The 13,523-nt window shown below is 45.6% G+C and overlaps 1 protein-coding gene across 11 annotated transcripts in view; it reads left to right on the forward strand.

Moving 5' to 3' along the window:
* The window catches only part of FHOD3 (formin homology 2 domain containing 3), a 468,859-nt gene that overhangs the window by 416,126 nt on the left and 39,210 nt on the right, over window positions 1-13,523 (forward strand). For all 11 annotated transcript variants that reach the window (XM_027068795.2, XM_053206689.1, XM_027068790.2 and 8 more), the window contains 2 exons: window positions 1,901-2,059; window positions 12,329-12,511. In XM_027068795.2, coding sequence (XP_026924596.1) covers window positions 1,901-2,059; window positions 12,329-12,511 — 342 coding nt within the window. The remainder of the gene's footprint in view (window positions 1-1,900; window positions 2,060-12,328; window positions 12,512-13,523) is intronic.

Raw genomic sequence — 13,523 nt, forward strand, 5'->3', positions numbered from 1 at the left:
TGCCAGGTCCCAGGCTCCTTCTGCCATCCATGCTGCCCTCCTTATGCTCACAGGATGTCTACTGAAGCATCTTCAGGCCTCGTGTCTTGGCATCCCTCTTTGTTGCCTGCCTTCAGCATTTTGCCAAGCCTTTTCTCATTCCTTCTTAGCTTTCCACACACAAAATAATATGTTAGACTTAAAAGCTGAATATCAGGGGCTCCTAATAAGCTTACTTGATTAAATACACAGCAGATAAGCTCGCCCTGCAGAGTGGAATGCTTCTAGGCCACATGTCCCTGGGCATTCAAACCTGATCACACCCACAAGAATTATTCCTCCTGGCCACCAGGCTGCAAAACAGCTGGGGATGCTTTCAGTTATTGTCTTCATGAGGAAATTTTAATTTATTCCCAAATGCATATTTAAAGACTTAAAATAGAATTTTAGCAATTGAGTTTGGAAGGGCTTAGTAGGGCTTAAGGAACCACAGTCCATTTCTCCTTGCCAGCTTGCAGCCTTCAGTGTTAAAGCAGGCCAGCTTCTCCAGAAAGCTCAGCTGTTCGAAGGCCCAGCCAGTAGGGAGGGCCTCAGTGCAAGAGACTGACAGCAGCATCAGCCACTCGGCTGGAGAATCGGAGCAGCTGCTTCCTGAGGTCCCTGCATATGGCCCCCAAACCTCTTGCTTCATCCCTGGCAGTTTCCAGCAAGCTAGACAAAGCCACTTCTTATCTCCTGATTTTCACTCCCCAACTCCAGGCTCTCCCCTAGACATTCCCTAGGGTCCAGGTCAACGTCAACTCCTTCAGAGCCTGACCTCTTCCACCACCCCGCCACTGAGCCCTTGCCCATGGGGAGCATACCCATCACTGTGCTGAATGTGTCTTTTCCTTCTGGACATCCCTTGTGCCTTGCTCATCATTATCAACCTGGGCTTGGGCTTGTTACATAGGTGAAAATAGTCATCCTTCCAGCTCTGTTTGTCCCAGGGGAGGAATCTGAGCGCACACAGGGTGCTGGCTGAGCCAGAACTCCTCCCCTCTCCTCCGTCGCCACCTGCCCTTAACTCCCTGAGAGCTGAAGGGTGGGGGCTTTGTCATCTCGACTCTGGACACATGTTGGCTTACCAAGTCCCATACTTGGTAGGCTCTACCAAGTCATGTGCCAGCCCAGAACCTGCCCCCAAGGAGCACCCAGGTCAGCAGGGAAGCCAGACTCACTAGGGCTCTTTGAGGACACCTGGACGCTTCTTGTCCCCTGTCTCCCTCTTTGGCCTCTGTGCCCATTCATCCCTCATTCTTGTTGAGCAGGTTCCCTTTTGCTTCCCTTCCTCAGAAGGCGCCCCCTCAGCTGCCCAATGGGCAGCCACCCAGATGTCTAAGTGTGGCAGGTGCTCCATTATGAGGGGTACAGGATGTTTAAATGGTGAGGGGATTCCCTGAGACAGTGTGGCCAGGGATGCAGGGGGGCTGGCAGGCCAGCGACGCCGGATTCTCCTCACCACTCCTGTCTTCTCGGCACATACCATGTGCACTAAGGCCAACCAAGGCACATTCCGACACCTTGCAGCCTGCAGGAAGGGAACTTTGAGAGGTTTTAGTTCTGTTTCCACTGCCTCTATGGAAAAAAACAGGGTTTTTTTTTCCTTGCCAAATATCACATTTTTCCCAATTGAAGGAAAATCAATTTTATTTTGTAATGTGTCTGACTCGTGAAGTTCCATTGCTGACCCATGCTTGGCGGCTTCTCAGAGCTAATCCCTGATCTCTTTCTTCTGTGCTGAGCAGTAGCCAGTCCTGAGCTGAATCAGGGCCATTTGTTTTCATCTCTAAATAAGTAGTGAGTTTGCTTTTAATAATGAAACACAGAAAGGACCAAAGATGATGCATTAATCTTGGATTCTCCTTATTTTATCACCAAGAAAACTGCTGCAGATGGAAAAAGGCAGGAGGTCATCGTCCTGGACCCCAAGAGGAGCAATGCTATTAATATCGGTCTGACAGTGCTGCCCCCCCCGAGGACGATTAAGATAGCCATTTTGAATTTCGATGAATATGCCTTAAACAAAGAAGGAATTGAGGTAAGAGAAGTTCTCTCAAGCATTATTTGTGCTCTGTTAACATGTCCCATATGTAAAGCATTACTGTGTCCAATATGACTTTCTCCGCAGGGTGCCTTGCCATTTTTCTGTTTCAGCCAAACTCTGAATAATGTTAATAATTCGCACATTTTTTTTTTTTTTAACTTCTGGGTTGTGGGGGGAAGCCCCGCTTGGCCTATGAAGTTCAGTGATCCTCACTGTCTGGTTCATTTACTGCCTGCTTTCTGACTGTGCTCACCTACCTCAGCACAGAAGAATAACCTTTCCAACCAAACAAGCTTAATGAACACTTTCACAAGTAGGGATTTCGTTGTGTGCTCCCACCCACGCGAATGGCTCTCTTTCACTCTCGGTGCTCGTTGGGATGTGAAGAGATAGGTTTTGTGTGACACACTGAAGAACCCATGCCACCCGCCCTTGAGCAGGTGTTGATCTGAATGGCAGCAGTGGAGGGAGATGGGTCGCTTGCTGTGACTGCGTGGTCTGCTGGGCTCAGTGCTCTTCAGCCAGGCCCCGTTCTGCCTCCACCATGGGCTGCTATGACTTTGCAGCAAGTTAAAGCTCCTATTCTAATCATGGAGAACAAGTGAGGGGAGCGAGGGACCCGGCACGCAGGTTCCGCCAGATGGGCGACAGAGCCTGGGGCCCCCTGACTGGGTCACTGTGGGGATGTGAGGGTGTTGCGTTGTGGTGTTAGGTGACACTCTCACCATCCTCCTAGTGGCAAGGAGCCCTGGATCCCTTTAAAGCCTTCCCATAGTTGGGTTCATGGGTGCACAGCCTTATCTGAGGCACTGGAGAGTGGACGGGACCAGTGAAGGCTGGCTGAAGAGGGAAGGTGAGCCCCTGACAGTGAGGAAGGGCCCGGGCCAAGCTGCCAGGCTCACCCATGGCCCCAAGTGTGGGAAGGAGCAGTGGAGCCCTTGGGGCCAAGTGGGTCTGAACCCAGCAGGCCAGGCGTGCTTCTGTACTTTGGAAAGACGAGGCCCCTCAGGAAAAACTGTGCTCCTAGAGGCTTATATTGGGTTAGTAGTATCCCTTCAAAATCTACATCCACCCACAAACTCAGAATGTGACCTTATTTGGAAGTAGGGTCTTGGCAGACGTAATTGAGATAAAGTCATATTCAATTAGGGTGGGCCCTACTCCAGTGACTGATGTCCTTATAAGAAGAGGGAAGTTTAGACAGAGACACAGAGAGGGGAATGCCATTCTGTGAAGACCGAGAACACACAAGGACACACACAGAACAGACTGCTGTGTGATGACTGAAGCAGAGATTGGAGTGATGTTTACAAGCCAAGGGACGACACTAAGGGCCACCTGCAACTACCAGAAACTAGGAAGGGATGAGGAAGAATTCCGCCCCCCCCCCCCCCAGGGCCTTCAGAGAGAACATTGCCCTGCTGACACCTTGATGTCAGATTTGTAGTCTCAGACCAAGAGAATTCTGTTGTTTTTAACTACCCAGTTTATAGTATTTTGATGGCAACTCTAGGAAACCAGTACAAGGCCTAAGCAGCTCTACTCTGAGAAACAGACACATGCTGTGTTCCAGGAGCCGGATCTCAGGTGGGGCCTGCATTTGCCTTCTGGCTGGAGACAAAGTGGAGCCGGGAGCCCTGGAGTCAGGCGAGGAAGCAGAGCAGATGAATGTATCTAGGTTAGCAGCCATGGAGTGAGGGCATGTGGCCCGCTGAGGCAGGGGTATAAAGGAGAGAGAGCAGGTGACAGCAGGCAAACACAGAGAGGGACACTGAGGCAGCTACTGGACGGTGAGAAGGAGGCAGGCCAGGCCTCAGTGTGAGGCTGCCCCTCTCTGGGGCCCCCGGAGAAGTAAGGGAGGAGAAGGGCATTGGCTGGCCCCCAGGCAGATGGGGGCTGCCAGCCTGGATGAACCAAGTACAACGTGTCTTTCATCTAGAACAAACTGCATGGTGGGCCCTCGCACACATTCCAGCCGTCCTATTTACTTAACAGTGTCTTTCGGCGATTGCAAAAGCTTCAGATTCATACAAAGAGAGGCTTCAAATGCAGCCAGAGCCAGGCTGATTGAAGGAAAAAATGACAGCTTCCCCTTTTAAAAAATATTTCCCCTTCTTGTCATGAGAACTTGAAAGTCCATCAGGAGAGATTGATTCCTTTGGGTTTTGCCTTTTTCTTTCCTGAAATGTAGCTCTCCTTGGGTAGGGAAAGTTTCAGATACAATAAGTTACTGAGATTTTAGAATAACTCAAATCACTTTTTTTTTTCCTGTTTTCCAGATGAGTACCTGGTTTTTTTTTTTTTAATGTTTATTTATTTTTGAGAGAGAGAGAAAGAGAGGGGGACAGAGTGAGACAAAGGATCCAAAGCAGGCTGTGCGTTGTCAGTGTGGAACCCAATGTAGGGCTCGAACTCCCCAGCTGTAAGATCAGGACCCAGGCCAAAGTCAGACGCTTAACCAACGAGCCACCCAGGTGCCCCATTGAATATCTTTTCGATCCAGACAGGAATAATGATAACAACAGTAGTGCTGATCGTACAGAAACACCACCACAGCGCTAAACCTGACTTCTGTAGCTTTCTTCCTGTGGGCCCGGGCGCAAGCCGAGTGCTCTACACAGGTTCTCAGGAGGTACGGCTATTTTGTTCCCCACCTTCAAGATGAGGAGAGAGTCCCAGTACCAGTCTGTGCCTGGCTTCCACAAGCCAGTACGAAGTCTGAGTATGAAGTGTAGACCCTGAGCCTTGGGGATGGGGAGTGTATTCTGTGCCGGAACTCGTGCGACAGAAAGAACAAGAAGGAATCTGAAAGGTCATGAGGAGCCCCCCGGAGGAGCACAGGCCCCCCGACAGCGCCACCTGTGGCGTGGCCCCAGAAGTGGCTGATGTGTGGAATGGTTTTCTGTGGGAGGGCACAGCCGTAGAAATCACTGCTGACCCTGCCTGGGAGTTCAGTGTGCTATGCGAGCTCATTAAATGCATCCTGAGTCATAACAGCAAATGGACTTGCGCATTTTTTTTTTTTTTTTTTTTTTTTACCAGTTTTTATCTAAACAGCATTTCTCAGCCCTGTCACTACTGACATTCTGGCTGGGGCGGTTCTTTATTGTGGGGGCGTCCCCTCCCTTGTAGGACGGGTAGCAGCATCCCTGGCCTCCACCCACCCAGTGATACCACCCCAGCGACAACCAAAAATGTCTCCAGACTTTGTCAGACATCCCCTGGAGGCAAACCTCACCCTAATGGAGAATGTCTCATCTGAAGGCTGCCCGTGCGTATTTTTCACTTCTTATCAGCCATGCCGAAGAGTTTCCAGGGGAAACCAGACACACTCATCTGTCACCTGCCATCTCTGGCCACTGATCTCCAGGACCTGAGAGGCCTAGATACTCTAGATCCTTGTCCTGGACCATTAGCCAGAGCTTACTTTCTGGGCTTGTTGTTTAGGAGCTAAGTCAGGACTGAGAAGCGATGGCTGTTGTGTATTTACAGATCTTTACTAATAAGATTTCGAGCTTGTGCCCAAAGGGCGTTTCGCCAAACAAACTGTCTGCTTCTTGGACACAGGCACGGTAGCCTGGCACCACGACTTAATAGGGCCATTTGAAACCTCTGGGTACCAAATGTGATTAGGATGTATTAAATTACATCCTGTGGCTTTGCTTAGCAACCCAGTGATATGTATCCGGCTGTGCCACGAAAACCTGAGGGAGCGGTTGACTAACTTCATTAAGGAAGTAATTTTTCATAAGAGTATTAAACTTGAGAACACATTTTGGGGGCCATCTCTAGGTAGTATTAATGATATTTTTCCAAGTAAAATGTCATCAGGTTATCACAAATGGAAGTATGAAGGGGTTTCCTTTTTTCTTGTGGTTTTCTAATTTTTATACGGTCTGTGTCTACAGAGGGTAGCATGACTGGATGGTCCCAAGTGACACTTAACGTGGCTCATTTTGGCTGCCAGGCCTGCCAGCATCCTAGAAACAGAAAGTCCCTGGGGTGCCTGGGTGCCTCAATCAGTTGAGCATCCGACTTGAGCTTCCGACTCTTGATTTCTGCTCAGGACAAGTATCTTGGACTTCGGGAGATTGAGCCCTGCCTTGGGCTCTGCACTGGTAGAACAGAGCCTGCTTGGGATTCTCTCTCTCCCTCTCTCTCTGCCCCTCCCCCACTCATGCTTTCTCCCTGTCTCTCAAAAATAAATAAACATTAAACAAAAAGAAAGAAAGAAACAGACCCTTTGGCTGCATATACAGATTGATAGCACCTTTTCAGACAGTTCGTGCTGTTCAGTCCCTGTCCAAGTGTGTGCCAGACACACAGACAAACCTGAGCCCGGGAGCCACGGTCAATCAGCAGTGCCAGGGAACCAGAATATCCCTGCAGCTGGGCGCCTGAGCCACCCAAACCCTGGTGGTTTTGCATTTTTGGTTGAAAAGCCCTGAATTGTGGAGACAGTGCTGGAAAAGTAGGAGCAGCCCCTTGGTGGTCCTCCAGCTCTGCCTTGGTTGATCCAACGTAGCCTCAGGCACCTCACTTCCTCTGCAGAGTTGATGCAATATTTTCTGCCCCACATGCTTCACTGAGTAGTCCTAAGAATGAAAGAAAATACAATCAAGACGCCTTGAGAAGTAAAGGGGGAAAAAAAAAATCCCTGCATAAGAATAAGGACATGAATAGAAAGCCATGGTCTCAGGAGATTATGCAAGTTGTGCACAAGCCAGCCTCAGCTCGAAGTGCTCCACCTTTCTGTGATTGTCACCAAAATCCCTGGGCTGGATTCTCATCCACAGCTGGGGCCAAACTCACAGGGCAAAATAATTCCTTGTTATAGTCTTATCTGCAGGTGAATGAGATGGCCAGACACCAAAGCATTTGGGTTCATAAAAAAATGAGACTTCTCCATTTTTCTCTGAAATCTGGTTTTCAGATAGCAAAGCAAGTATACTTCAAGCGGTGCTGGCAGGATACTGTCTGGAAGAAAGCAAAAAAAGAAAACAAATGCTGGAATTAATCCGTAGTAGTTTTGTTTGATGTCTTTTTCCCTGGGAAACCAAACGGTGACCGTAAAATCATCAATAAATTCACCCACATGGTAGAAGAGCAAATTAAAGGTACCTCTTTGTGCTCATCCCCTTAGCATCTGCTCATGGAAGAAAGCCATCAGCTCCTAGAAGGTGGGTTTGACCTGCCCTTCCACTGTCTTATGGCTATTTTTATTGCCAGGGATGTGTAAAAAATAAAGTGAAATAAACCGGCAGCTGGCAACCTCATAAATCTGCAGCGGTGAGCAAATGGTTTAAATTAGTCAGAGAAGTACAAAACAAAAGTAAGAGTGTTTGATTACTTTCCCAAAGGAAAGAAGCAACTAAAATCATTGCCGGAAAATGCCTTCTGAGGAAGGAGGCAAAGTGTTGGCAATTTTTTGTTCTGGAGTTCTTGTGCATGCTTTAAACAACTTAAGCAGTAAGAAAATGAGAACACAAATTTTAGTTTTTGTTTTGAAGGCTGGTTAAATTCAGATCCTGAATGTTTTTAAAGCGGTGACATCTGCCTGCATTGTTTGGGTTGTTTTTTTTTTTTAAACCACCTGTGTGGACAGGTGGGAGCAAAGAGCATTGTTGCTGAATAAGTGCCCTGATGCCTACGTTCCACCCACTCAGTCTGTGTTGGGGCCACGATGAAGGGAATATTGGAAGAGGAGGCTTCTAGGCTCCCTTCTGCATCCTCACTGCGACTAATGCACAGAAGACACAGCTGAGTGTAGTTTGGCCTCTCTACCTTCTAAGAAACTCCAGAGATGACCATCCTGAGGACTCTCTCATCAGACCCAGGATGCCAGCCACCGCACTCGGATACATCGTGCACACATCTGCGTGTTTGTGGATTGTGCTGTCTTGTCCAGTTTTTAATTTTATTTTTAATTTTTGTGTGTGTGTTACTATAGAGGAAAACTGACCTGTTTTGGTGTCCAGTTAGTTCTGTGAGTTGTAAATCTATAAGTTCATGAGCAGTGACCATGGCAGTCAGGATTCACAACAGTCCTATGTCCCAGAAAAGGTCTTATGCTAGCTCTTTCTAGTCAAGCCCTTCACCTACCTGTAGCCCCCTGGAAACCACTGATCTCTTGCCATGACTATGGTTTGTCTTTTTGAGAAAGACAAAAAATTCTTTTTGGAACCATGCAGTATAGCCTTGTAAGACTGACTTCTTTCACTCAGCATGATGGGCACTTTTGAGATTCATCCAAGTTGTGGTATGTATCTATAGCTGGTCCCTTTTTATTGCTGAGCACCGTAGCATTGCAGGGATGTGCCACGGTTTGTCTGTGTGTCTGTTGAAGGATTATGTAGCCTGGTCTGGTTTTCGGCAAGTGTGAATAAGACTGCTACAGATAGTCACATACAGGTTTTTATGTGAACTTCAGTTTTCATTTTTCTAGGGTAAATACCTCCAAATGGAATTTCTGGGTAACATGATAAATCATAACCTTTTGAGGAACTATAATTTGTCTTTCTTTTCAGTGTCTTTCACAGATAAAAAAGTTTCAATTAGGATAAAGTTCAGTTTCTCAACCCTAGTCTCTTTTGGTGTTGTGTCTAAGAGTTTGTGGCCTAATATAGGTTGCAAACATGTTCTTCTAGGTTTCCTCTTTTAATGAAAAAAGTTTTCAATGTTTATTTTTGAGAGAAAGAGAGACAGAGTGCAAGCGGGGAGGGACAGAGAGAGAGGGAGACTCCAAAGAATCCAAAGCAGGCTCCAGGTTCTGAGCCGTCAGCACAGAGCCCGACGAAGGGCTCAAACTCATGAACAATGAGATCGTGACCTGAGCTGAAGTCAGATACTTAACCGACTGAGCCACCGAGGCACCCCTCTTCTGTGCTTCCTCTTAGAAGTTTTGTAGTGTTACCTTTGACTTTTAGATCTGTGAACCTTTTGAGTTAATTTATATGTAACATTTTTTGCACATGGATTCCAGTTCCAGCACCATTTGTTGAAAATACTATCTTTTCTCTATTGAGCTGCTTTTGTACCTTGGTCAAAATCACTGGGCTATATTTGTATCCTCTCTTTCTGGATTCCCTGTATTTTCCCACTGACCCATGTGTTTGTCCTGTTGTCCATGCCACATTGTTTTATTCCTATACCTGTATGGGAGACCTTACCTGTTTTCAAAATTGTTTTTGTTGTTTGGCTCATCTGTCTTGCCACATAACTTTTAGAACCAGCTTGTCTATATCCACAAAAAATTCATGCTGGTATTTTTATTGGAATTGAGTTAGAGTTATAGATCAGTTTTGGGAAAGTTAATATCTTAACTATATTGAGTCTTTCCGTGAACATGGTATTCCCCATTTATATTAGATTGTCTTTGATTGCTTTCATCAGCATTTTTACTTTCTAGCATACAGATCCTGTACATGATTTTTTAGATTTATACCTAAGTCTTTCATTATAAATGGTATTTTTTTTAAATTTTCCGTTTGTAATTGTTTACTGTTAATAGAGAAATGACATGAATTTTTATGTATTAACCTTAAATCATACAACATTGTTAAACTCACTGTTTCATACATTTTTGTAGGTTCCTCACAATTTTCTATATAGGCAAGTACTTTCTGTGGTAGGAATAGTTTTGCTTTTTCCTTTCTTATCTGTATGTCTCTCTTAGAGGGTAAGTATTCAGTCTGTCACCATCAAGTATGATATGAGCTGTAGGTGTTTTACAAATGTCACTTATCAGATGGAGGAGATTCCTTCTATTGCCAGTCTGCTGAGAGGTTTTTGTTAGGGATGTATATTGAATTTTATCAAAACTGTTTCTGCATCAATTGATGTTATTATGTGAATTTTCTTGTTCAGACCATTGATCTGGTCGATTACTTTCATTGATTGTTTTTGTTTTTTTTGTACTGAATCAGCCTTGTGGTTCTTGTTTTTAACATATTCATAAAATACAGCAATGTTTATATGTCTTAGTATATTGACGTTAATATATTTAAAAATAGTTTTGTTAAGGATTTGTGCATCTAAGTTCTTTAGGGATGTTGGTTTGTGGTTTTATTGTAGTATCTTTGTCTAGTTTTTGTATTGGGGTAATTCTGGTTTGGGGGGGAAAGAAAGAAAATTATTCCCCCAGTTGCTTGGGTTCAGGCCACAGGCTCTGACCTGCCTTTTTTGGACTGTGATTCCAGTATCAGCTTTCACAGCCTTTGATACATTGTTTAAGGTCAGATTCATACATAAACAGCTCAGGGATCACCCCAGAGGTTCTTAAACCATATTTTGTACCTGCTTTGCCAGGCTCTTCATTTTTCCCTTACCTCCCTAGTACTTTCTAGTTCCCTGGGGGCTTACCTTTCTGGTTCTCCAGCTGAAAGGTGGGGCTCGGTTACCTCACTTTGCCATGCACTTTCTGTGCCGGTGTGTGGGGTCAAGCAGAGGGAAGACAACACGTGCCTAGGGACATGTGCCCATCACATGGGACTGCCTTATACCAAGGAGAACTCCACCTGTTATTTACCTTGTACAAAAATTAAAAAGAACAATGTAAAGCCAAAATGTACATTTTTTTAAGTTAATTTATTTATATCGAGAGAGCACGCACACGAGCGCACACGCGCACGCACGAGCATGCACGAGCGGGAGAGGGGTAGAGAGAGAGGGAGAGAGAGAATCGCAAGCAGACTCCACACCATCAACACAGAGCCTGATGCAGGGCTCAATCCCACAGACCATGAGATCATAATCTGAGCCAAAATCAAGAGTCGGACCCCTAACCGACTTGAGATACATAGACACCCCCCAAAATGGACATTCTTTATTATCTTATTTTGATTCTTTTTTTAATTGAAAGGAAGTGGCAGAGCCACTTTGGGACCTTAAGGATGGAACAGACCAACTGGAGAACAATAAAACCTTGGTCTTTATCCTGTCTACTCCCTTAGTCCCACCCTTTGGGACCACAGCCTCTTTGACTGGAAAGGAAGGTTTCCTCCCTCAGAGCTTTAGGTGTCTTTTCAACCTCTGCTGCCGCTAGTGTCACTACTAAGAAACCCTTTCCCACTCCATAATTGGGCACTAGAGGATTTCCCTGGAGTTCTGTCTGTCTGTACCTGATGCCCTCTTCCAGGTCTGGGGCTGTGTGAGCTCAAGCTGGGGAATGCCAGAGGACAAAGAGTCAACTCATTGCAGTTGAGGTGAACTTCCAATTCTGATCTTCTTCCCTAGTCCACCTGCCACTGTATACTTTTTAGAGTCTTCAAATATCTGCTCCATTCATGCGGACCAGGGTGTATACTTGCATTCAGTGAGATGGGGTAGAGTATGTCTACTCTATCTTACCCAGAACCAGGGCTCCATCCACTTCTATCCAGATACTTGCTACTGGAGAGCAGCAACCAAAGCCATTTAGAATTAATGAATGAATAGAAGTTACCAAAAAGTGTGGCACAACGCTAGAGAAGGAGAAATGAGAGAAAAATAATGACCCCTTACCTTTAATAATGTTGCTTGTGAAATGTTACATAACGGGAATTTTTACCTTCTTTTAAAATACTTCTCATAATCAGTAAGGAGTTTGAACCTATAGGAATCATCATCCTTCCGATGACTTTTTACCACCTCTGCCTTCCATTGTTAATTTTAACCAGAAACAAATAGAAGCATAAGATATTTTTTTCATTAGTAGGTAGGTTTTGCTGTTTTGCAAATACCATCATCATTTTTCTCCAACCAGACTTGAGTTTGGTATTATTTCAAGTGTTTTCATTTCTACATAAAATGTGAAATACAGTTTAAATATTAGTATGCTCCATGTACAAAAGCCAGTCTGAATTCTCATACTGTCTTGACAAATTTTCCTGTTTCCTAGGGAGCAGGGAGCTGTTCTCTAACCTTCCATCTTATTCTTTCACCATTCTCTCACCTCCCATCCCCCCCTTTCTTGTCTAGAATGTCCTTCGTATACAAGACCCAGAAAATTTAGGCAAGTTGTTTAAATTCCTTATGGAATAGGAGGTTAAAGGAGAGAGAGAGAGATCATTTTAGAACAAATGAATGTGAATTTTGACCCTACCTGGGGCTCTTCTTCTCTACAGTATTTGGTTTATAATGATGTACCACTTATAAATGATATGAACATTGATGACAGAATCTCTTTACTACCTGATTGGAAAATTACAGTATGATTTTGGAAATGTCAAAGGGCTGGGAGAGGGTCCATCACTAAGAATATACGATATCATTCCATCTTTCCAGAAAATCCTAACCATGATTCCCACCGAAGAGGAGAAGCAGAAAATCCAAGAAGCACAGCTGGCCAATCCCGATGTGCCACTGGGCAGTGCTGAGCAGTTCCTCCTCACCCTCTCCTCCATCAGCGAGCTCTCCGCTCGGCTTCACCTCTGGGCATTCAAAATGGACTATGAAACGACAGAAAAGGTATGCATTTAGGAAGGGAGGCAGCCAGTCCTCATCCCCAGTGTTGAGAAAGTCAGTTTTTCATTTGTGAAGGCAGTGAGCTATCATTCTTAAGTGAGGGTTTGAAAGGCAAGTTAATTATGAGGTTGTGTCTACACTAAGGGATTGGCAGCTGGCCAGTGAGGCATTATTCTCCAATGTCTGCCTGGCACCAGCCTCAGACATTTGCTTGAGGGCATCAGATGACTGCTTAAAAAAAATAAACAATGTTTGACTCTATATAGTCAGTGTAGAAAATTTAGGAAACGTAGAAATGCCCATATAGAAAGTGACCTGTAATCCTTCCACCTGATAATAATCACCTCAACTGTCATTGACTGTGGCGATTAGCCAGCATCGGGTCACTTTGAGAGAGTATCTCTGTAGGAAGTTGAGAATGAAACAGTGCAAGAGGTTTGGGGGAGAACAGAAGGAAAGAGCCTTACCAGTGAAGGCATGGGGAGACTCATCTGGGTAGGAAGCAGAAGGAGCAGGTGTCCTCTGGACTGGGGAAATTTACAGGCTGAGTAGAAGGAACCAGTAGAGAGGAAAGAGATGGAAGGTGAGCTGGAATGAGCGTAATTGAGAGGAAATGCCCAAAGGAGATAGACTGAAAGCATAGGAAGAGAGGCTGTGTGGTCTCCATCCTCTGACAAAGGAGGCAGCAAGGTCTCATGCTGAGGACAAAATAGGTGGCAGTGAGCATAGGGGCTTCAGGAGGGAACCCGTGGTGTTTGGATTCATTCAGGAATCAAGCAGGGATGAAGAGACGTAGGACTGAGACGACTTGGCATGACATGGTCTCAAAACCAGTGTGGAAGTCTGAGAGTGGGTGTTTGGAAGGGAGTGGCAGTAGTGAGGATGGTAGCCTTCTAGAAAGTAGCCCAGGCTAAGAAGTGACCAGCCATAGAGTCCTAGAGGGGAGGTTAGGAGACCTGAGGGGTCAGGGGACAGTGAGGGACAGTTTCTGGTGCCATCTGCCTAGAAGGAGAAA

This window comes from Acinonyx jubatus, chromosome D3 (genome assembly GCF_027475565.1).
Source record: "Acinonyx jubatus isolate Ajub_Pintada_27869175 chromosome D3, VMU_Ajub_asm_v1.0, whole genome shotgun sequence".
Classification (NCBI taxonomy): domain Eukaryota; kingdom Metazoa; phylum Chordata; class Mammalia; order Carnivora; family Felidae; genus Acinonyx; species Acinonyx jubatus.